Below are 25,093 nucleotides of genomic sequence, written 5' to 3'. Positions count from 1 at the left end.
TGTGTAAGGATTGACGTAATAGATTTGTGCGTAAGCAAGTTCATTCAGTGTGCATTTCCCACCGCGCTATCGAGGATCCGGAATGTTTGTTTTATCCCCCTTGCGTACCTCTTCAGCTCGTGAAGTTTCATTTAGTCCCAAGAGTTGCGCACTCCTCGAGGCGAGCATTTTCACGTCTCTGTGGTGAAAAAATCGTAACTAATGCGATTTCAACGGATTTTGTGAGCTATAAATATTTTCAAAGCCTTCAGCACAATGTTTTCCTGACTCTAAGAATGAGGAGTATGATTTAGACCAGTGTTTCTCTGCCTAAAAGAGCCGTGTCAGAAGCCTTTGTCGAGGCCCGGCGGCTTTGCTGTTGCTAATCTCACACTCTCGGCTGTCTTTGGATTAAATGGCAGCCTCCAGTTCTTTCCATCCTCATGCTGAAATAAAAAGAGAGACAATGCCAGACTCATACAGTTTTACGGACTCCAGCACGAGTCTGGCAGATAGCCACACGCTCCATGTCACGGAAGAAGAGAACAAGGAGAACAAGGTTGAGAACTTGAAGAACAAAGATGTGTCTGAGGTGAAAGAAGAACACCCAAGTAATGCAGGAAACGAAGAACAGGGAGCAGAGGGTGCTGACACCCCTGTGATAGACATTGTCGTCAACAATGTTGTGTGCACGTTCAATCTCAGATGTCACATCAACTTGAAGCGCCTTGCCATGGAGGGTTCCAACGTTGAATACAGGAGAGAGCATGGAGTAAGTTGCTTGGCACCAGATAATGATCCTTATGTGTATATTTGCAACATCTCCATACACTGTGAGTGTGAGGAGGATTTTAGAACTCAAAGCAGACTATCTGTGTTATAACAGTATTCCTAATGTAAGGCCCCATTATTAGAAGGACATCAAACTCAAAGGACACGCCTAGCTGCCCTGTTGGATAATAAAAAGCTACTGTAGTCCTAGTACTGTTAGTCTACAGGCTACCTGATTAATGCCAGTTAAGCGAAGGTGCTTAGAATGTTTGTATAGTAAGAAAACTGATGGCCATAAGAGTAAGACTTCCTACATGTCAGAATTATCAAATGACAATGGTCGACTGGCCAGGGGTCAGACCAATGCCTCAGAGTCAAATAAAAAACAAGTATGTGTCAATGACGGAGACCTGGGAACAACGTTAAGCATACTTTAGGCTGGTCTTGTAGAATCTTGTCATACGCTCAATGTCAATAAAAAATTTCCATTGCATTTTCAGTTTTTCACTGTCCGTGTTTCCCGCAGCTAATACTAATAGTGATCAATGCAAAAAGATGTAAATGTTAAACTTTTCTCACCTCTGTTAAGGTCGGCCGTGAGCTAACTCCGGCACATCAGTACATGTGTGAATTACTTTTATATGAGCCTGTGCCAAAAGGTGATCCTTGAAATAGGACATTCACATGCAAAATTAAGAATGCAAACAGAGCTTTGCAAATTTAATATAGTCATTTTGACTGTTTTAGGATTCTGTTTTTGACAGTTAAAAGATAACTGGTAGCATACCTTTTTGATAATGCCAGGACAAAGCTTGATATTTATGTGTGTCAACTGTAACGCAGGACACAGTACTATGCTTAATATTTTGTTCATAAAAAGTGTTAAATGGCTCAAAATCACATTTTTTGAGTCACTTGAGAAAAAGTGACTCTATGTAATCGGTCAGTGTTAGTCTGTCCGGCCGGCCGTCCGGCGACACCACCTTAACATTGGACTTTTCTCGGAAACTATCAAAGCGATCGGGCTCATATTTTGTTTAGTCGTGACCTCCAATGACCTCTACACTTTAACGATGGTTTCGTTGACCTTTGACCTTTTTCAAGGTCACAGGTCAGCGTCAAAGGAAAAATTAGACATTAAATTACATATTCCTACTCCGAATCACATGTAGCATTGACACAATCGGAGATGCTAGGTTCTGTACAGGCTAACCGTCTAAGGGAAGCAACCCCAACCACAAAAGTGTAAACGTAGCCATGGTAATGCCCATACACCCGGGGAGTTACCTCCCCTCGTGCATGCCATGTCACTACTGCTACTGAACACGTGGTTCCTATCATTCGACCTTACAGCTTTCGAGGGAGCAGGTTGTTGTATTTTTGGGCTCCCCTGTGGCTGCGCTGTTGGTGTTGTTTTGACACCCACCGGCCACGTTACCGTCTATCTTGCCTCCTGCTTCGTAGTTGGTGAGCTCTTTCCATTTTGGTCATTATTTTGACAGGAAATTTGTTGTAGTTGCTGATTTTCGTCCGTGTTTGGACCTGTGATATTTCAGTGACTACTGTTGGCCGCCATTTTTGTTGTCAGCATGAGTTGACAGTTTTTGTGGCTAGGCCGATGTATTTTGGAGGTAAACGTATTTTTACCTTCTTACTTGCTTGCTGCTTTGTTTAGTTGGTAAGCTTGTTCCTTCTTGTCTTTAGTTTGACAGGAATTTATCTATAGTTGCTGAATTTTTTGTCCGTTTGGACTCCTAAATGCGTTTCAGTAACTTATCTTGTGGCCGCCACTTTCGGTTGCTCAGCTTTCCTGACAGCTTATTTCGGTGGCTAGGCCTATGTTATGGTGAGGTTCTCCTTACTTTACCTGCGTTTTTGCCTTCTGCTTTGTTAGTTGGTAAGCCATTTCATATTTCGTCATTACTTTGACAGGAATTTTTGTTATTGCTTAATTTTCGTCCGTTTTGGACTTCTAAATTTTGTCCAGTAACTTATCGCTTGGCCGCCATTTTGTGTATCAGCGTCGCTGACTGTTTCTTGGCTAGGCTTTAGCAGGTATCTACCAGTCCGTAGGACTTGTCGTGGTTTCGAATTTAACATGTTTGTTATGTTTTGTTCGTTACTCTTTCTGCCTCGAACAAACACTTTGTGGGGCAGTCATATACTGTTGTACGTCCTGTTTCTTCTCCTCGCCTTCTCTGCCGTTAGCAGATCAGGTGTTTGAGTTATCTTTGTGAAGAAATGTTCGCGTTCCAAGCCTGCGTCTTCCGTTGGTCCCGCTGTCTGTGGGCGACGTCACCTTGTTGGCTTCTTTGACGCTTCCGGCCGAGACGTTGTCTAGGGCGGATGTTTTGCTTCTTCGTCTTCTACCGCTGTGGTTGGCGATTCAAGTAAGTCGAGCTGGTCCACAGGCCCTCGTGAGGCCGTCGGACAGTCCCTGCTGGGACACAGCTCTTTTCGGCGGGTTCACGACCCGCAAACCCCTGTTCAGTCGCACCCTGGCTTCACTGAAGACCATTGTGTGGCTGAGCAATGGCGGCAGTTGGTTCCGGCTACTTCTCCGACGTACGCACCCGCTGGGGTCGTTTCCGGATTTGTCTAGCCGTTTCCGACTGCTGCGCTTCCGGCACTCGCCGGAAGCATAGGTCCCCCGATGTACGCACCCGCTGTGGTCGTTTCCGGGGTTGACCAGGTCCCCCGATGTGCGCACCCGCTGTGGTCGTTTCCGGGGTTGACCGGACGTTGCCCCCCGGGCATTCGTCCTCTGTTCAGTCGCACCCTGGCTTCACTGAAGACCATTGTGTGGCTGAGCAATGGCGGCAGTTGGTTCCGGCTACTTCTCCGACGTACGCACCCGCTGGGGTCGTTTCCGGAGTTGTCTAGCCGTTTCCGACTGCTGCGCTTCCGGCACTCGCCGGAAGCATAGGTCCCCCGATGTACGCACCCGCTGTGGTCGTTTCCGGGGTTGACCAGGTCCCCCGATGTGCGCACCCGCTGTGGTCGTTTCCGGGGTTGACCGGACGTTGCCCCCCGGGCATTCGTCCTCTGTTCAGTCGCACCCTGGTTTCCTTGAGGACCATTGTGTGGCGGAGCAGTGGCGGTAGCCGTTTCCGGCGCTGCGCTTCCGGCACTCGCTGGAAGCATAGGTCCTCTGACGTACGCACCCGCTGTGGTCGTTTCCGGAGTTGACCGGACGTTGCCCCCCGGGCATTCGTCCTCTGTTCAGTCACACCCTGGCTTCCTTGAAGACCATTGTGTGGCGGAGCAATGGCGGTAGCCGTTTATGGCGCTGCGCTTCCGGCACTCGCTGGAAGCATAGGTCCTCTGACGTACGCACCCGCTGTGGTCGTTTCCGGGGTTGACCGGACGTTGCCTTTAGGGCATTCGGGCTTCTGGCCTCCGTCCTCGCATTCGGCGCTTCCGCTTTTCGCGGTCTCGTCTTGTGCTTTCCGGCTCCGCCCGGATTTACTGCTCCTTTCGCTTCCACTTCCTCCCGGATGTAGGTAGCTGAGGAGCAACGCCAGCCCTTCGGGCAGGTGTTGTCTCAGCCCTGGCCGATGTAGTCAGCGTTTCAACCTTCGGTTGTCGCGTCGACTGCCGTTCCGGTTCCTGCGGCTGCAGACTTGCCGTCTTCTCTCTCTTAGCCTGTTCGAGGCATGAGTTAGGACGACGTCGGGGGGGACGGATTTCCGGTTTTCCGGTTATGCCGTTTCACCGGCCTTCCACCAGTACGTGGACTTCGGTTTTTTCGCCGGTTGTGTCGGACATTCAGTCTGTCGTCAGCGATTCCACATGTGCTGGTTATTGGGAAAAAGGCTTAACGCTGTCCTCTAAGCTGCGGCAGAGGTCACGTCGAAGGTTTTCCCGGACGGGGTTTCGGCCTCCTACACTTCCTGTCTGGAAGCATAGGTCCTCCATCACAAGCGCACGTAGTGGCTTGTCTGGGGTTGATCGAGGACTGGCCTACGGGCGTTCGGGTTCCGGCCCCAGTCCTCTTCTGTCCTGTCTCACTCTTGTTCCGTCGTGGGCATTTGTGTTTCACAAGTGCAGAAGCCGTTGTCGGCGTGGTGTTTCCGGTTTTACTGGAAGCATAAGTCCTCCATTTCAAGTACACGTTGCTGTTTTGACTGGAGTTGACAGAGGACTGGCCTACGGGCGCTTGGGCTTCCGGCCTCAGTCTACTCTATGCAACTTTCGCTTCCGTTTTTTGCGGTTTTGTCTGCTGCATTTCCGGCTCTGTTCGGATACACTTCTCCTCTTCCTGACACTCCTCCGGAGGTCGGTGGGTGAGGAACAGCGGCTGGCCTACGGGCATTTAGGCTTTCAGCCTCAGCCGGGGCAGTCTTCACTTTACCTGTTGGGTGTTGCGTTTACTGCCTATTCAGTTCAGGTGGCCCTGGACGTTTCCCCTATTCTCGACCGTCAGTAGGGGGATGAGTCAGGTCTTTTTCCGGTTGGATGGTTTTCCGGTTTCCGGTCTTCTCATTCATCAGTTTACCACCAGCAGCTGTGACTTCGGTTTGCGTTCGTAGCTGAGCTATTCTGGTTCTCAGTCTTTAGTCAGCAATCGAACACGTTCTGGATTTCCGTCGAAGCTCAAGCTTCGGCTCAGGATTTCCCTTGGGTGCATCGACATTGGTGGCTTCCTTGTTGGTTGACTTTGTTGTCGATGTCGGACTTCCGTTCCGGGAAGATAGGATGTTTTCCTACTTCCGGTTCCTTAGTCACCTTTTGTAGGTACCACGGTTTGAGGTTTTGGCTAGGCCATCTCCTCCCGAAGGTGGTATCTCTACTGTTTTGGTTCTGCCGCTGTTTCTACTATGGTTCAGTTCCGGAACATGCTCAGCCTTGGCTGGCTTCGGCTACACGGGCTTCACCTTTTGTTCCTTCTTGCTTATTCAGCCTTTGGAACTTGCCTCCTTTCTCTACTCTGTTGGCCAGCCCTTGCTAGGGTGAGCATGGAGCAGATGAGGCTGCCCTTCCTTCACTACGCTCGTACGGCGGGTGTCGGAGGGACTCGTTTCTTTCGCTTTCTCAGTTCCCTGAACAGTCAAAGAGAGTCGCTTAAACTTTGCCTGCAGTAGAGATTCAGTCGAATAGAGATCACCAGGTCTCTGACTGCTTTACAAGGGTTGAAGGAAGGTAAGGCTAGCATACTCAGAAACATGCTTAGCAAAAGCATGCTCATTCCTCTGGTTAAGCTAAGCTGGCAGCCAATAGGCAGCCTTGGCCGGGCAACAGCCATTCCACGTTGCGGCGATGGTGGTTGTTGCCTTCCCGTTTCTTGTGGCTTGTGGGGTTCTCTGGCTTCAGGTTACCCCTGTTTGGCCACAAACGTTTGGACTTTGGTCCTTGTTGTCTTTCATCGAGTCGGACTCTGTCTTTCTCTAGTGATCAGACGCGTTCTGGTGTTTCGTCCGAACTTAAGGTACGCTTGAGTTGGCCTCGGAAGTAACATTCAGGTTTTCCTGAGGGGGTATTGTCTTGGACAATGGATGTTGAGGAGTAGTTCTTTGTGGCTTTCCTCCTCTCTCTCAGGTTTTGGCTACTCTTCTCCTTCGGGCAGAGGTTTAGCTAAGGTTCGGTTCCTGTGACTTCAGTCTTGGGCCTTTCCTCTCTTCTTCCTCATCTTAGTATGAGGCGAGTCAGGATGACGTCTGTTGGGTCGGGTTTCCTTACAGTCACCCGGCTACAAAAAGGCAACTTTGTCTAGGGCGGTTGTCCGTTTTTCTCCGCGTTGGACTCTGTCTTCAGACAGGGACAGACGCGCTCTGGGTTTTCTGGCCAAACTCAGGTAGGCTCTTGATTTGGCTAGGAAGTTAACTGCCTGTTTTTTCCCTGAGAACTCTGGTTTCGGGAGTCTTATGGCTGGCTGGCTTCACGGTTACGTTTACCAGTCTTGGTTTTCTGCTTTCGGTTTTTGATTCACTCTCGATTACCTTCAAGCAGACTGTTTTGGGAACATTCTGGCTTTTAGCCATTTTGTTTATGGTTGCCAGTCACATCGGTTTTTGACCACCGTGGGTCCTCACTTCCGGTAGCTTACGCACAGTCGTAAGTGGCTGCTGTCGGGTGCTACCTCTCTCCCTGCGTTCGCAGGGACTGGTAGGGGATAACTGGCGACCTTCTATTTGTGATTGGTCACTCTTATTTTGAGCTGACTTCTTTCTCACAAGCCTTTTGGGCTTTACTACATCCCAAGGTTTGCAGACTTTGGCATGGTTGTCTTAAGGTCACCGCGGGGGTTCGTCCTTCTCAGTTGAGGGGACAACTTACGCACGGATCTTCTCAGGACATTAGCATTTCCTTCCAATAAAAGGGGGGGGGGAAGCTTGTCTTTCCCTTGGCTCGCCAGGGTTATTATCCAAGGCTTGGGTCTATTCCTGTGCTGTTTTTTACGGCTAGGAGATTGGAAGAAGTGCTGAGCACAGCTTTCTGGATCTCTGAGGTTGTCTCTTTCGCTTTTCGCCTGAGATACTTCTCGGCTGTCAATCAGGACTTTCCTTGGTTCCCTCACTGCCTGTTGGCAGTGGGCCAGCCCTGGCAAGGGCTTTTGAGTGGGTTAGTTTTTCTTTCCCACTGGGACCGCCCTGATTCTTTGGCAGCGGTCCAGGTTTTTGGCAAGGTTTTTTGAGTGAGTTAGATTTTTCTTTCCCACCGCCTTGTTGTTGTAATCTGCTACATGTGATTCGGAGTAGGAATATGTAATTTAATCGAAAATTTTATTGTAAATTTTCATTTAATAAATATACCTACCCGAATCACATAGTATATTCCCTCCCGCCAACCCCGCTTTTGATTTGGAGAATTTATTCTTTAGGTCGAATGATAGGAACCACGTGTTCAGTAGCAGTAGTGACATGGCATGCACGAGGGGAGGTAACTCCCCGGGTGTATGGGCATTACCATGGCTACGTTTACACTTTTGTGGTTGGGGTTGCTTCCCTTAGACGGTTAGCCTGTACAGAACCTAGCATCTCCGATTGTGTCAATGCTACATGTGATTCGGGTAGGTATATTTATTAAATGAAAATTTACAATAAAATTTTCGATTTTATATCTTTGACAAAGTTCATCGGATGTGATTGAAACTTTGTAGGATTATTCTTTACATCAAAGTATTTACATCTGTAGCCTTTTACGAACGTTATCAGAAAAACAAGGGAGATAACTAGCCTTTTCTGTTCGGCAACACACAACTTAACGTTGGGCTTTTCTCGGAAACTATAAAAGTGACCGGGCTCAAATTTTATGTGAACGTGACTCATTGTGTTGTGAATAGCAATTTCTTCCTGTCCATCTGATGCCTCATATAATATTCAGAACTGCGAAAGTGACTCGATCGAGCGTTTGCCCTTCTTGTTTAAATGTATACATGTAGCAATGACACATGAAATTTTGAAATTAATGGTTGAATGACAAGAAACACACCATTTTAAAGAGATCAAAATTCTGAGCACATAGCAATTTGTTTTATTTAAATCGGTGCAGTAGTTCTCGAGATATGGTCATTTTAGTTGAGACATTTTGGGCGTCATTTGAGGACAAAGCTAGTAGCTAATTACATGATTGCTGTGGCAATGACATGAAATTTTGAAATTAATGGTTGAATGACAAGAAACACACCATTTCAAAGAGATTAACATTCTGAGCACATAGCAATTTGTTTTATTTAAATAGGTGCAGTAGTTCTCGAGATATGGTCATTTTAGTTCGAAATCACTTTGCTTTGAGCGAGCCGAGATCGCAACCTCTTCAGGCTTTTGATTGGCCGAGTTTCGCATTTTTTGGGTCCAGTTTTGCGCAGCATAATCGTTGGGAATAAGTCATTTCTCGCTCGATTCTTTTGATTTTTGGCTTAAATGAAACAGAAGTTAATGTTTTATAAACTGCATTTAACCGTGTATGCCGATGGAAGTTTTCAGACCAAATTTTAGTGAAACACACGAGTAATATTCACCGACATGCTGACGGAGATGTAGCTTCCGGTGGTTCGCATTTTTTTGTATGGGAAAGATGTAAGGCTTTCTCTGATTGGTTGCAAAATATCACAGCCCTCCAATGAAAATTACGGTATTCCGAGCAGTTTGAAATGAACTGGTCGTCTGCTAAGAGTGACGCAAAAATGGCCGCGAGAGGCAGTGAAGACGAACCCGCACTTTCACACTCAAAATATTCCAAAACACATCTTTTATTAATTTCATACAGTAAACTTTGTTTTTGAATCATTTCTTTATTCATTCCTTTTTTATTTGATACATAATATGTGACTCACAAACATCAATTATGCCAATTATTTTTCACTCAAAGTGGAAAAAAAAGTGCCTTTTCACTGTGTCCTCAGTTGACGCTGGGCGATGTGGCAATGCTAATACATGCATTGTAAGCTAAGGATATATTGCTATTGCTCACATGGCTGAGACTGCTGGACTAAAAAAATGACGTAACCACTGTGTCTTCCGTTACGATTGACACATAACAAAGTCAACATTTTCTCCTCACAAACGCAAAAATAGTTTCAGAGCAAAAGTTTAAAAAGCTATGTTGTATTTATGGCATTGTAATGTAAATGTTTTGGTATCTAAACTTAGTTGGATTTCTATTCTGATTACTAAGATACTCATATTTGTGTGTTACTCGTAACGAGACATGAAATTTTGTTTCAATGCATATATTGTTCACTTATTTAAAAAAAAGATGTAATTTTGGACAAAATTAGTAATAAGTAACTCATACTTATTGTTTGAATACAAAATGAGCCAGGAGAAACATACACAGGATGAGTTTTCAAATGTTGTGTGTCAACTGTAACATGTCCCGGAAGACATTAAAAATGTCCCGAACAATGAATAACTGCTGTGACAAGACACCACATTGAAATCTTTCTCAATTATCCAACCACAGGAACTGTGCTAAAGGGGAAGCAAGACACATGCTGCTTTGGGTTATTTTTAGACTTTTGCGTGTCAATCGTAACGGCCTGCTGGAGACACAGTATGTCAATCGTAACGGTTCTGTAAAGAGGACACAGTACAAATATTTTATTTTGTAGCCTAAAATAACTACATATATGCCCTTCAACTAAGTTTTGTTCAGGCAGGTGTGAATAAAAGCTATCATTTTAAACTGTAATTCAAAAGAGAGGAAACAAATTGTGAATTTTATAAGGAAATGGTCAATCGTAACGAAAAGACACAGTAATTATAAAATATTTGAAATTTCAAAAATAAGAGTGTAGAAATGACATCTGAGTTTTTCTTTTGTCATGAGGCTTCAATGTAAAGGCTCTTTTCTTGATGTTAATGTACTGAAAGCTATCAAATATATAATTAAATAAGAATATTGCAGTCTTAAATTTGAGAAATTTAGGACATGAACCGTTACAGTTGACACGCCACTTTTAAAACTCAAATTGTTCATAAATATTCAAACATGTTTTGGGTGCAAACTCATTTGAGCAAATCCTCATTATACACTCATAGAAATACAATCAAGAAATTTAATTTCCAATGAGCATACATGCTCTTACAAAACAATGAAGTAGCTATGTGTCAAATGTCCCACTTTGAAAGTGTCGGATTTTGTCATTTTGGGGCATTCTAATAACCTTTTCAAGACCTTCCAATTGATAAAAACTGATGAAATTATCTGTACTATCTCTCTGAAGGGTTTACTTTAGTTTAAGAAGGAGTGGTGCTATTAGTAACTTGCTGCTTTCATGAAAGGTAGGTATCTTCTTGCTGACCACGTTTTGGCACAGGCTCATATCTTCTAGTCCTGAGAGCAATAAATACTGCCAGAAACGTCATGGTGTCACTGTCACTGTCAACAACAGTGACACCATGACCAAAATTATAAATGTCTGGAAAATTGGGCACAAAAGCAAAATACATTCACTTCAGTCTGAGTATGAGTATTTAGATTATGTTCTCTGTTTTTTTATTGCAGATACTGAACATGAAGCTTCGACGACCTCGAGTGACCTCAAACATCACCTCCTCAGGCAAAGTAACAATCACTGGCAGTACGAGGTAAATATAGAAACAGATGTTTTGAATTACACTTACAGGATATTGAAAGATTAAATACACAGTTTTGTGAAACATATTGATCTAATGACTAATGCAAACCTTCAAGGTCACTTTTATCAAGTTATGTCTTTTCCTCATTACTTCTGAAAACTGACTGGTTACCAGTGCAATGCCACTTCATTATATACAGTAATTGCACTGCTGCATAATGTTTTTGCTGAAAATCATGTTTGTGAACTGGAGGGTCTGTTATGGAAAAAATCTGAAAACAGTTGTCAACTACAAGTTTAGACTTCACTGGTTTTCCTTCATTAATCTCAGTATAGTTCTACTTCTAGTTAGATATTTTGGGTGGATTTGTGATGCAATTTCTACATTACCAAGTCTTAGACTTCTATTTGAAAAACTAAAACTGTGTCCCTTCCAGCCATTGAGCTCCTTAGTCACAGTAGTTAATCAAATCTGCAAATTAATCAGTCCATTAAAATTTAAATTGATCAATCATCTACCTTCAGAATTTTGGGGAACTGATCAGTGAAGACAGTTTGCATAACTTGTAAACATTGCATGCAGTGTTTTTGTTGTTGTATCTATAGAATAGACTTAGGCAATAGAAGAATTCTGGAAATAACTGTCAGGTTATTATGGATTGTGGATGCGTGCTTTTCTTTGAAAATACTGAGACAAATAAAATCACACGACTGTGAAATCAAGCGATCGACTGACATCCCAGTAAACAAAAAATTAGCTCCAGTCTGTGTTTTCTGCACTATTCGCTCAATATTATGCTCTTTTGATTCCAATGTAAGCGCATCGGAGCTGACTATTCAATGTCGTTGTGATCGCATACTCGCTCTGACAGTTTTGGTGACCATGTATTTAGCGAGTGGCATTTCTCCACACGGGGTCGGCAATCTGTCAGTGTCTGCATGCTAAATTTTAAACTCTTTTTTCAGAGTTTGCGATAGATGGATTTCACTGTACATGTACATAAAATATATAAGTTGAGTTCTGATTTTCTGTTTGATTGCATCAAAACCATATGGTTCAAGTCGGTCACTATATTGTGTCTCACCTGGATGGCAGAGTGAACTGGGATCATGGTGTCATCAAAGAGAGTATTTTATTTTTAAACCCATCTATGCCAATTTTGGGTCTTGAACACTTGTGGCTAGCAGTAGCACATTGTTTGCTTGTATTGTAGGTAAGAGACCAGCTGTCATGATGGTAAGTGGCTAAACTCTGACTCCCTATTCTGCTCACAGTGAAGGAGAGGCCAGGGTGGCTGCTCGACGAGTGGCCAGACGTCTTCAGAGGTTGGGGTTCAACGTTCGATTCTTCCATTTCAAAGTTGTGAATGTGCTGGCCACCTGTTCCCTTCCCTTTGGGATCAAGCTGAACACCTTCTCTAACCAGTATCCACAAGAAGCCAGGTATGTCTGCAGTAAGCTGAGATGACACTTTTACTAATTGTGCGTCAATTTTTGTTTTGTGGGGCTTGCTTTAAAAAAAAAAGTTTATGTGTACAGTCAGAGCAGTTAAGAAAGAAGCAAAAATCTGTGGCTGGGAACACTTCACTGGCATTTTGATTGCAGCAGACTATATCAGGGCAAGTAGTTTGCAACAAAATATTTTCGAATTTGTAGTAATGAAAAAAGTGGTTTGAGGAATCCTGCTGGCAGAACACAAGGTCGTATAATTTTGTTTCACAGGGAGAAAAAAACGCCTTAAGAAACTGAATTAAGAAGAATCAGGTTTTGTACCTTGACTGAGTGTACATTATTGATGGTAAATATTCTATCTTTTGTTGTTGTTGGAGGATAATCAGCTTTTCTACTGAGATATTAGGGCTTACAAACGGAGATGTCTTATTTTACAATCTTATAATATCAACAACTTCTTCATTATATATTTATATTATTTAAAATATATAACAATCAATTTATTGGGAAAAAAATGCCTGCAAATTAAATCAAACTTTAACCTAAATAAACACCTAATTATTATTATTATTATTATTTTATTTTTTTATTAATTCTATCTTTATTGTTTCAGTTATGAACCAGAACTCCATCCTGGAGTTACGTTCAGGATAAAAGATCCAAAAGCAACATTGAAGATCTTCTCCACTGGCAGTATTACTATCACAGGTTGGTGTGTTTTACTGTTTCAGCATTTGCTAACTTTTGAATATTTAAATGTGCAACCTAGGTTTGTAAAATGATTGGGCCAATAATACGTAACTATCTCTCTCACACACACACGCACACACACACACACACATTGTTGTGTCAAAAGACATCCGGTGTGTCAAAACTGTGGGAGATTGTCTGGCCTGGGGTCAGAACAGTGCATCAGATCAGAAAAGTACGAAGAAATGACTGAACAACAGTGGTCTCCCCATTGTAAGTACAGACGCCTTTTACAGATTTTGGGGAATACATGGCTTATAATTCTAGTCAGACAGCAATGGAGCAAGCCACTTTGCCAATCAGTATACCCAGCATAAGCAGTTTTAGATCAGCACTTGGATTGCCTCCCTTTAACCAGAACACCATCAGTCAGGGTTTGCTTTACTAACTTGCCATGGGCTATTGGCACATGCAATCTGAAAATGATACAAGAATTCCGTTCATCGGTTCAAAAGTGGATCAAATTTACTGCGCCACTCTATGTTAACATAGTTACCCAGTTTCAGTGTTGTTGCCAGGCCTCGGTCTTCGGTCTCTGACGCATTCCTTTCTGATTTGACGCATTGGACCTAGCCTTGTCCGGTAGTTTTTACCTTTTGGTGGTCAACTGACCGATACATATCCGTACAAGGCGGACAAGGTCTGCAATGAATGGAATGGGAGTTGCAAAGTCGGAAAACAAACCCCGATCGAAATGCTCATGTTCGCTACGAGTGAAAATGCACTCGGTGCCGAGTCCGTGTTTGTCATCATTGACACTCGATGCTGCGTTTACGGAAATACCCGATCCAGCCGGTGTACCTATTTACCGAAAACGTCGCAAACAGCTTGTCAGTTACCGGGGGCGACTGGGACATAAAGTCAGTGTCACCATATATGTGTACTGCCAAAAATCAGCAAATGAGCGCCATACACTAATTTCTGTGAGAATCAGATAATAAAGTGTTTTCATTGTTCTTTGGCTTAATTGTCATTTTTGCGTAAAAAGATAGATTTAACTCCGGACTGTAAGTTATTTTGCATGGCATGTATCAAAGGTATGGCGGTACAATTTGGACCTATTGTTTTTTTAAAGCCAGGATATTTGGACCTATTGTTTTTTTTAGGGAGGTCCAAATGACCTATTGTCTTCTTAGGCTGGCAACAACACTGAGTTTACAGGATTTGGACTGAGAAAAGCAAAAGAGCTAACCAAATGTGACCCCCTCCAACGTAAGAATAACAAAGTCGCTGAGGCCGAACAGAGATAACAGCAGTAAACCTGAGACGTTGCCAAAATTTAGGATTTTGAGATTTTTGCATTTCTGCACTCTACCAAATGTGTTTTATCTATATGTAACTACACAAGTGAATGAAATACTACAAGTAGATAACACTGTTCTTTGGCTCTATCGACGCCCGTTTTTGACCGCTTGCTTCCCTTCATATGTTAAACCGCCCATAGATCATCGTTCTCCCGAACTAACTCCTGAGTATGTCATCGAGAATAGAGGATTTTGGGTAGTTTCATGCAATGATGTCAGCGCCTTTCGGCGATTGGTCAATGCATTTCGTATCAATGATAATGTCGGTCACGCTTGAAATTATCGCTACTTGATATTGCTTTCCAAACTTAAACAAAGTGAGGGGGAGCGTAGGGTCAGTTATGAACTGAACTAGCCCCGAACAGTGAGATATAGAGAACAGTACACAAATACGAACGGAGAGACTCAGAAACTCGAGTCAGTCGTCGCCACACTCGAGAACTCAAGTGTAATATTTGAAGTTAAAATCTCCCTCGCCAGCAGTTCGACAGAATAGCTCAGTTGGTAACGCGCTCGACCATGCCGGCTAGTCCTTACTTTTGTGGTCCCGGGTTCGATCCGCTTCGACGGCAATTTTATTTTTATTTTTGTCTGAACTCGTAATTCTTGTATTTTATTCGTTTGCTTCATTCCAAACGTTTTGGATAATGAAATGAATCGAAATAATAAAAAGTTGCAAAATTATTGAGTTCTTCCAGCGGAACAATATCATCATCCCCAGAATTACCCATTCATTTTTTTTTAACATCGGCTTTGGTGAAAACTGATTGCCCTATAGGCAACACCGCGACGTACAAAACACAAATACAAACAGGGAAAATGACAAGTCAACAAATGCTTAATTCGAAAACCTGGCGCGCGCACGTGGCAGTTATGTGGGCAGTACAAGTCTTAGTTTTCACGCCTAAACGTTGTGGCGGGGTGGTAAGGTGTTTGCCTCCGAAGCCGGCGGTCTCGAGTTCGAGTCCCCAAAAGACTTTTGTAAAACATGATTTTTCAACTTTTTTTTCTTCTTTTCTGAACTCGATATGCTTGTATATTATTCTTTTTGATTTATTTCCAAGGTTTTGAGTCGAGAATTGAAAATCGAATATAGTGCGTGAGTGCCCTTGAGCAGCTTTCTCACAATCCCGTATTCTATTTTTAGTACAGTATCCCCAAGGAAAGGTCAAAGGGCATATGTATCACCGCTTGTCAACTGCTGGTAATAGTAGTTAATTACTTCTAGTATAATAGACTTCTGGTAACTATCAATTTTAGATTCATTTTGCAAATATGATAAAAATGAGGTTTTATTGCAATGTAGACGTGAAACAAGCACCCTTTAACCCCCAAATCATTGTTTCTTTCTTTGTGTTTTGCGCTTAAAATCAAATTTCATTTTCATTTTCTGTGATGCATATTGAAAAAAAGTTAACATCTAATCATTATCAGTCACTTTCAGCTTTGGAAGTTAAACTAAAAACCCTGTTGCTAGGGATTTTTTTCAAATTTAATCCTGTTACCTTCACACCTGCTTTTCTCTGAATGGCTGCTGGAGTTTTAGCACACTTTAAATCGCTATATCTCATTAATGATAAACAACAGACCCTTGTAGTAAAGACCATCTGAAAGCTGGTTATGTTCTCTTTCAAGGGATACCAAGTCCAAATGTCAAAAATGACACTTTGTTATCCTTTTGTGGGAGTGGGTCACAAATGTCCTATCTGAATTTGGTCAATGGGGTCTTATAATCCCAGGTTGAACCATGCAGTTGCTAGAGCTTTCTCCACTCAAATTCCTTCAATCTGGATGAGCATGGATCTTCTCTTTTCGTACACTTGACCACAGTCTCATTGGTTTTCTTCTGAACTTTCAGCTCCTTGTGTTGACAACATCGGATCAGCAGTGGAACATATCTATCCGCTGGTTTCAGAGTATCAGATGGAGAAAAGGGTGATTCCCAAGAAAAATCTGAATGTGAAGAAAATTGAACATTCTCATCACTACCATCCCCATCATGGTGGCGTCAACGGTTTCCATGGTGATGAGGATGAAGACGATGAGTTAGATGAAGAGGAAGAAGAGATGTATGATAGTGATGATGACAGTTTTGACAGTGATGTCAGCCATGATTGAGTGTGTAACTGAGAGATTCTGACCTTTTGGTTGCAACAGATACATGATCTGGCTTCCATTTGATGCATGTTATGTGTTTGTGTGTTTGATTGTTTATCTTTTGCAATGGTCTGTGAACCAAACAGCCAGGATTTCTCCCCACCCCTGTCCCCCCCTTTTTGTGTTTGTTTTGTTTAAAATCAAAGGTTTTGATATTGCATTTCTGGTGCGTGTGTGTGTGTGTGAAAGAAACATTTTGATTGCTCACATTTGTGTATGTTGGAGACAGTGCTGCTTTGTGCATCCTCAGGCAATGTGTTAGGCCGCGATTTTTGTTTGTTTCAAGACTTTCCCAATTTGTATATTTTTGGAATACAGCAGTTGTTAACCTGGGTTTCTTCTGAAAGGGATTAACAACAATCGGGAACCTGTGTGTGGGTTAACCTTTCCTTCAGTATACGCTTTAGTTCACGAAAGTTTATCATGTGAATACAAGTGGTTTCTGCTTTTTGTTACATTTAGTCGAGTTTCATTTTGTTTATGGTATGGTGCCGATGCATGGCCACACATTCATAAAACTCATCAGAGCAGTTGCAGTTTTACTTTTAGGTTTAGATTTAAAGATAAGTTGCTTTCGTGCAGTGATCATGTACCCCACCTCAGGTCTGCCCAGAATTTAGCTTGTGGTGAAATGATAATAGCATCCACCCATTTGGATACCGGGGGCCCGGTAGCTCAGTTGGTAGAGCACTGGACTTGTGATCGAAAGGTTGCAGGTTCGAATTCGGGCCGGGACGGACACGGGTCAACTTTATGTGCAGACCCAGAGACGGAAGCCATGTCCCACCCCCGTGTCATCACAATGGCACGTAAAAGACCTTGGTCATTCTGCCATAAGTGCAGGTGGCTGAATACACCTAAACACGCAGACACCTGGGTAGCGCGACTCCGTTGCTGCTAGCTTTCCACTGGGAGGAAGCGACCCGAATTTCCCAGCGATGGGACAATAAAGTAATGAAAATGAAATGAAAATGAAAATGAAAAAATACATCCCAAAAATAAAGTCTGGCTGCTTCCTCTGCAGAGTAGACTTTTTTTGTGCTGCTAATTCATTTTTTAGATTGACTTATTGGTTTCTATTGCAATATTGATTTAATAAAATCGAGTTACTCATGACAGGACGCCGTCAGGCTAATGATTTTTGGCATATGTTCAAGCGGAAGGATGCTCTTATTACATGCAAAAGCCTGTAAATATATATATTTGGTGGTGTATTTGATTGGTTTCATGAAAAGAATATATCTTTACCTTCATGGTGCTGCTGGCATGAACAAGTTAAGAGTGTTGCTTGGTTGCTGATTTGTTGTGGGGTAAAGTTGCCAGTGCCCGTTTATTTTTTTCTTACAAGATGGGGCTGGTCTTTTCTCAATTAATTTATGCAGTGTCGACATGGCGTCGCAAAGTATTCTTACAAAGGGATATAGAGTCAAAGTCAATATTTGTTACTATGTGTATGAACTTGACAGTCAAGCTTTTCTTTTCTTCTTTTTGTGTGTGTGTGCAACTGCATGCGTTTGAATTTAAATGAATTATGAGTTGAAAATATCTGAATTTTTGTGTGATATGACATTGACTTTGTGAATACGTCTGTAAGCTGTTACAAGCAGAAACTATCATCTTCCTGCTCTGTACCCTGCGAGAATGGCAAGGCAGGCTATGAGTCTTTTCATTGCATCATTGTTTCCATCAGATATGTGGATCTCTGTTTATTTTTTTTGGTTTTTGACCGTCTTTTTTTAAAACTTTTGTATATTTTTTTCCCCTTCCCCTACAGCTTCTCCCTCTCCCATCGACTTTATTTTATGAAATTCTTGTGATTAGAGTGTCTTGTGCCAATAGGATTTGTTGAATCAGTGTATTTTGCTGTTGTTCTTTTTTAAACAAAATGCCTCAGAGGCGCTTGTGAAAAGTTTGTGCTGCTTGTTTTGCATGACTGATATCGGGTCACAGTTTATTTTGATGGCAGAATGAAAGATACCTTCCTACCATTAAAGATCCAATTAGTCTTTTACTTGGGATAAGACTAAGAGCATCCGTCCGCTTGGACACATGACAAAAAATGTACAGCCTGGGTGCTTCCTTTGCAGAGTGGTAATTTTTTGCTGACAAAGTTGACATGTCGATCTGTGAAATTAATTCAGAACAAAAATCCAACATTGAGGCTGTTGAGTTTTGGTATGTGTCCAAGTGGAAGGGGTACTCTTGTCCCAGGTATAAGCCTGGACGGGTCTGTTGTGGTGTACACTGTACACTTTTGTTTGCATGGAGAGGATGGTAACTTTAAACTCGCGTGTTTAATATAGCATGATGCTCCTGTATAGTGGTTTGAGTCACTTTGAAATCAGTGCATGTGCCTTTTCTTTCCTTTTTTATGTCGTGGTGCTGGAGGAGCATGAGTGTTGAAGTCAGATGTCTGAACAATCAGTGGTGTATGTGAAGAGAACAATATGCGAAGAGAACATTTGCTCGAGTTCCATGGTATATATTCACCTTGTATTTTCTTTGTAAAAGTGTGTATGTTTTGTAAGCATTCTGACACAGTCTATTCTATTCACTTTGCTCATTTTGTTTGTAAGTGTGTGTGTTTTCTAGAATTCTTACACTCCCTGTTCTCATCATTCATGTCCTTTGTAAAAGGGTATACCTTTTTGCTTGAATTCTGAGACAGTGTTCCAGAATTCTTGCTCTGTCTGTCCTTATCATTGCTTTTCCTTGTACAATCTTTTCTTTTTTTTCCGATTCTTACACTATTTATCCACTGTGTTAATTTTGGATTCTGAATCTGAAAGTATTTAATTTGTCTGGACTTCTTACACTGTCTGTTGATCCACATTGCAAAAGTGTGCAAGTTTACTTTTCAAGTGTGAAGCATGATGTGTGAAATACTCTTAATTCCTCCTACTGTTGCATATGTCATTGCATTTTGGAGCTGAAAAATAACATCTTTGGAAAAACAAATCCTGCCATGATTGTATTGTTATTTGGAGTGTAATAATGTGTTGTCATTGTTACAGTTTAATACCCCCCTCGGGTTAGGGGGAGTCCCATATTGGTTGGGACGAGAAAGAATTTACCCGATGCTCCCCAGCATGTCGTAAGAGGCGACTAACGGATTCTGTTTCTCCTTTTACTCTTGTTAAGTGTTTCTTGTATAGAATATAGTCAATTTTTGTACAGATTTTAGTCAAGCAGTATGTAAGAAATGTTAAGTCCTTTGTACTGGAAACTTGGATTCTCCCAGTAAGGTAATATATTGTACTACGTTGCAAGCCCCTGGAACAAATTTTTGATTAATGCTTTTGTGAACAAGAAACAATTGACAAGTGGCTCTATCCCATCTCCCCCCTTTCCCCGTCGCGATATAACCTTCGTGGTTGAAAACGACGTAAAACACTAAATAAAGAAATGTTACAGTTTAATATAAATGTTAGAGTTGTTGTGTCAAGAATTTGCCACCTTTCTCTTTGTACATACATTTTTGCACAAGTGTAACATGATTTTGTTAATTTTGATATTGTGTCTGTGTGGGAGATTTGGTGTGATTTGTTTTTGCTGATGAAGAGCTGAAGAATAAATGTGTTCAAGAGAAATGAGCCTTTCTTAGTCTGTTATTATTGATACAGATTATTTTTGCTTTGACAGACACATTTCACATACACTGGGCAGCAGATTCCAGTACCCACCCAGCATCACATACAGTCATTCTCAGACATGGGCAATCATGCTTTCACACTATTAACTTCAATAAAACAGCAATTTTTATTCTTTTTGTCTCAAATTTTAATGTACACGTTTCCTTTTTAAAGAAAGAATCTATCAATACATAAAATAAAATAAATCTAAAAACAAAGAGACTGCCAACGTTCCAAAATTCAGAATAAAAAAACAAAGGTAGGTTGTTGGAACGTTTGTTATTGACAAAACAATACATTCACAGATATTTCGACCCAACGGTCTTTTAAGTGAACAGACAAACAAATATTCACACAAAACTTATCTTGATAGCATCAGTTTACAGTGAATGTATTGTTTTGTCAATAACAAACGTTCCAACAACCTATCTTTCTTGTTTTTTGATTATCAATACATAGCTAAATGTACGTCTGCCTTCTCTGCCAAGAAAGTATTCCATGAAAATCTTTGTTAAAAACTAAAAGGCGCAATGACTTTGTTCTGCAGTTGTGAATTATACACACCAAACATTGCAGAAAGGTACATAAACTGGTTGCCATTCAGATGTAATGTAGTATTGGTTTGACATATTATCCACTATTTGTTCTTTAAAAAACAACACTAGCTAAAAACAATCTATGTTCTATGAAAATATTATTCCATTCTGTTTTTCAGAAGTAAGACGTTTGGGACGAATCAGTTAATGCAGCACCTTATTTGAGACAATCATTTGCATAGCAACTTAAATCTTAGTTGCTTTTTTACAATTAATGAACACTTTGTGTCAAGGTAATATCAGCCCCCTCCCCTCCGCTCCCCTCCCCCCCCCCCCCTTTTCACTCATATAAAAATGATGGATTACTGACACAAACCTGCCCCAGAGTGTGATTTCAAATCTCATTTGATTGAGCAACATAAATAGATTGAGCATGCATAAATATGGTTTTGATCATGAAAATAAATGAACGCCAGTGACTTCTTTTTAACTTACAAAACAAATGGAAGCAAAAGAGGTAAATTTAAGAAAGACTTAAGTCAGTCTCCCATATGGCAAATAAACAAAATAATTCAACGAACTGACAAGCCATTTGTCTGGTAGATATCTGATTATGGAGGGTTGAGGAAGGGGGGGAGGGGGGAGGGGGGGGAGAGAGAGAATTCAATAGCAGATAAACTGCAGTTATGAAAGTGCATAAGAAGTTACAATATCCAGTATAAAGAGCATGCATTACGAACACACTGAGCATCAGTATAACATTTTGCAATGGAGTGCACATATGTTACTAGCTCATACTGTGTTATATAAAGAAGTTGAGTTAAAATATATGCTAATAATACTAAAACACATTTTTTCTGTCGTACAAAAGGTCCTTCTATAAGATAACTTCCTCTTAGTAACTTCATTGTGGTTCATTTAAAAATCATTTGTGGTACATGTACATGTAGTTCGATAATCCTACTGATCTTGTGTTAGTTTGAGTTAATATACATTTTGATCTTTACAACACATTATTCAATCTAAAAGTTCCAGTAGAACGGCACATTAAACAAGCATAAGAGGAAATAAACAAAAGTAAAGAAAAATAACATTTAGACCTTAAAACTACCAAAAAAGATGCATTCAAAAACGTCAAGTAATCTGCATGCAAAAGTACATATCAACTTAAAAACACTTTCCTTTAAAATTTTGAAACAAATAATTAAAAATAGAACAGCTTGATGTATGTAACATTTGAATATCTATATCATAAAATGGTAAGAACACAATCAACAGTAGAATACCATTTCAAGTACAAAAACCGCATAAATATCAATTTGATTGAAAGAGTTTTGTAAACATGAATTTGTTTTAAAAAAACCTTAATCTGATTTGTGTTACAAGCTTTTGCAAAAGTACAACAAAAATATTATAACAATGGTTTGACTCATAACTCATGCCTAATTGAACACAAGTGTTTGCACCGAGTTTAACATAAGATTTAATTAATTCATAATTTGTTGTGGTGGTGATCGACAACAGCTGGTAATCTTACAATATGTTTAAGATATATTTAAATAAAATTTACAAAAGTGGACAAGAACAGCATCAATATCAAGTAACAAAACAAAAGTCAGTTTTACCATCTTTCTTACTAAGTAAAACACTGATTAACACAAAGTATCAGGAAATTAAATAAAGCGAGTTCACCAGCCAACTGTCAAACCTGGACAACACGCCAACAAATAAACAAACAAGTAACATGCAAATACACATGCACACACCCAGCAATCTCATATTTAAAAAGCAAAATCCAGTTAAGCAAATGTTCAGATGCAGGTCCGCAGCAAATAATCTTGAGCCTTTCTGAGCACCATGATCTTGCATCATTTATCCATAATTATAATGCACACCGCATTTTAACACACAGGCACACACACACACGTGAAAACCAGAGCCGAGGTACAGTTATACAACTTATTATTTCTGGGTATTTACTATTAGTAAGAACAAAAGCAAGAACTATTAGCAAAAGCAACGTAATGATTCTATGGTTTAAAAACCTTCGAATGTTGATTCTGAGCCCATTACCCCTTTCCTGTATATTCAGTAATATGGCACAAGAGTTTCGAATATCAACTTGACGAAATGATACACGAGTTAGAAAAGGTATTATAATTAGTGCCATTTTGATGCAAAATGTCCAAAATGACAAGGAATATCTGTAAACTCCGAGACAGCTCTGAGACAATGGACGATTCTCAACTATTCTAATCATCTCCACTCAAAACACAACATCTTGCAATGAACCATGATGAATTTGACAACATTCGCGTTCAAATGCTTTTCCGATATTTATATTTTTGGGGTAAAATCTCTAAAGAAAATGCATTTTGCCACACAAAAAGTACCAGCATCATCTAAAAAAACATTGCTTCTCTCCTGTCACCAACCCCACATGAAACCCCCCCACCAAAAACACACCTTTTCTGTTTCATTCATTCATCGAATCATTCATTCATTGAATTACTAATTGAGCCGCAATACAATCATGAATTCTCATAACATTTTGGAACAAGTCATCCATGTGATTCGTTGAATAGTGACATGTTAGACCAGGCTCAGGAGATGACTGTATCATAACTCCACATCCTCCGAGGTTTTTGGTTTCTCCATGTCTACATGATACACAAACATCAGTGTCAGTGACTGACAGTACTTTTCTTCTTCTCTCATGAACAGACAAAACAAAGGTTAATTAACATTAACCTTTTCCCCCCCTCAGTATATAAAGACATCCTTGACATCCAAGAGAAGACACCACTACCAGATGGAATTTAGATTGAACAATATTAATCTTTATAAATTCAGCAATGGCCATAACTTGTTAATACTTGTTAATACTCCACCTGAGAACACGCTAGCGTAACGACACTTTTTACTAAGAATTGACAGTAGCATGGCACGTGCAGCAAGCAATGGTCATACCATGTAACACCACTGAAGTACACACACCGCAACAGTGACCTTATTTCACTTCGTAACTGTCGTTACACCCACTCTTATCTCCGAGTGTGGGGCTATCAGAAGCTGCGTTCCGGGCTTGGATACGTCCTCGAGGATCCTTACACACATTGCAGAGCTGGGACCGACTTTGACCATGTGACTGATACCCACTTCCCCTTCGAGTGATGGGCTAGAAACGGCACTTTAAACTGGGATCTTCTTCTTTTTTTCCTTCGTTCATGGGCTGAAAATCCCACGTTCACTCATGTTTTTGCACGAGGGGGTTTTAACGTGTATGACCGCTTTCATCCCGCCATTCAGGCAGCCATACGCCGCTTTCGGGGGAAATTGGGATGTTCTATGTAGTTGCTGTTCTCAGTGTAGGTCAGGCCAGACCGCCTTCCCCGTGATGGGAGTGGTTCCCGCACCCCTGGAGGCTATACTATTGCAGTTTTGATTTTCTTGCACACGTAGTACGGTAGCAGAGTGTTGATGAAGGAAGTTTCCTTTTACTGTATGGTGGTACCTGAGATGACGGGACACCCTTGGTGCCAAACCAAAGAGTCCCTGCCTCAAAGATGTCCTTTCATGACAGGTACATTTTGACTAAGTTAACATCGGAAGGTCTTCTTCATTGGGACATATATGTCTTCTCGTGAGAGGGGTCTCACACGGTAGGTACCGGGGTCACTTTGAAGAGTGTTTGTGAAACTGAGGGAACGTTATATCCTTGCAGTCAACTATGATTTGATTGTCCAAGAAGACAGTACGGTCTCGTATCACATACATTACTGTCTTCCGTATGCATATGATCACCTTCAGTGTTCGCCCTGTAAGGTTCATACAGGACAGTGACGATTCATAGATAACAAAACAAAACACGATGAGCAAATACACGAAATGGAAAGAAAGAAAATGAAAACATTCCCAAAATACGTCTGGGAAGAACACACCTCCGCGTCCCCAAACATCCTTGCAGAAAAGGTTTGTATGCATCCAAGTGAAATTTATGCGTTTGTATATATATCTATCATTCATTGTTTTATGCATGTACATCTGATTTGTACATTATCAACTCTGCATGCCATGACAAATTTGTATCATTCGTAATACTGCGTGAAATTGGTGCAACTACACGGATGTGTTGATTTAAAGAATGCTGACTGTATATCATGCACTTCTTCTCTGATGGATGTTACAGGATGCCTGTTGCCGTATCACACCTCCTCGTAAATTTCTGAAAATGAAATATTTCCACCATTCACAAATAATACAGATTGACACAAAATCATAGTCTCTCTCTCTCTCTCTCTCTCTCTCTCTCTCTCTCTCTCTCTCTCTCTCTCTCTCTCTCTCTCTCTCTCTCTCTCTCTCTCTATCTTTCTCTGACGGTGGTTGTGTGTACGTGTGCGTGTGTGTGAGCGCCGGTCCTGATTGTGTTGAAAGGAAACACGTTTAACAAAAGGCAATAGCCGAAAATCTTACACAAAGTCAGTTAGTATT

At 41.3% G+C, this 25,093-nt stretch overlaps 2 protein-coding genes across 4 annotated transcripts in view; one reads left to right on the top strand and one right to left on the bottom strand.

Moving 5' to 3' along the window:
* The first annotated feature begins 141 nt into the window (after positions 1–141).
* On the top strand, positions 142–20,028 carry LOC138966883 (TATA box-binding protein-like 1). The gene is made up of 5 exons (XM_070339270.1): positions 142–751; positions 10,699–10,781; positions 12,047–12,214; positions 12,837–12,931; positions 16,136–20,028. Exons 1-5 carry the CDS (start codon positions 395–397, stop codon positions 16,393–16,395), a joined length of 963 nt encoding a protein of 320 aa, XP_070195371.1. The 5' UTR covers positions 142–394; the 3' UTR covers positions 16,396–20,028.
* Positions 20,029–20,174: 146 nt separating this feature from the next.
* The window catches only part of LOC138966882 (FYN-binding protein 1-like), a 44,372-nt gene continuing 39,453 nt past the window's right edge, over positions 20,175–25,093 (bottom strand). For all 3 annotated transcript variants that reach the window (XM_070339267.1, XM_070339268.1, XM_070339269.1), the window contains one exon: positions 20,175–24,827. In XM_070339267.1, the coding sequence (XP_070195368.1) occupies positions 24,808–24,827 (20 nt within the window). In that variant the 3' untranslated portion in view covers positions 20,175–24,807. The remainder of the gene's footprint in view (positions 24,828–25,093) is intronic.

Source organism: Littorina saxatilis, linkage group LG5, assembly GCF_037325665.1.
Source record: "Littorina saxatilis isolate snail1 linkage group LG5, US_GU_Lsax_2.0, whole genome shotgun sequence".
In the NCBI taxonomy this organism is placed as follows: Eukaryota; Metazoa; Mollusca; class Gastropoda; order Littorinimorpha; family Littorinidae; genus Littorina; species Littorina saxatilis.
Note: the sequence above shows the minus strand (reverse complement) of the source record. Positions and strands in the feature narration are given on the sequence as shown.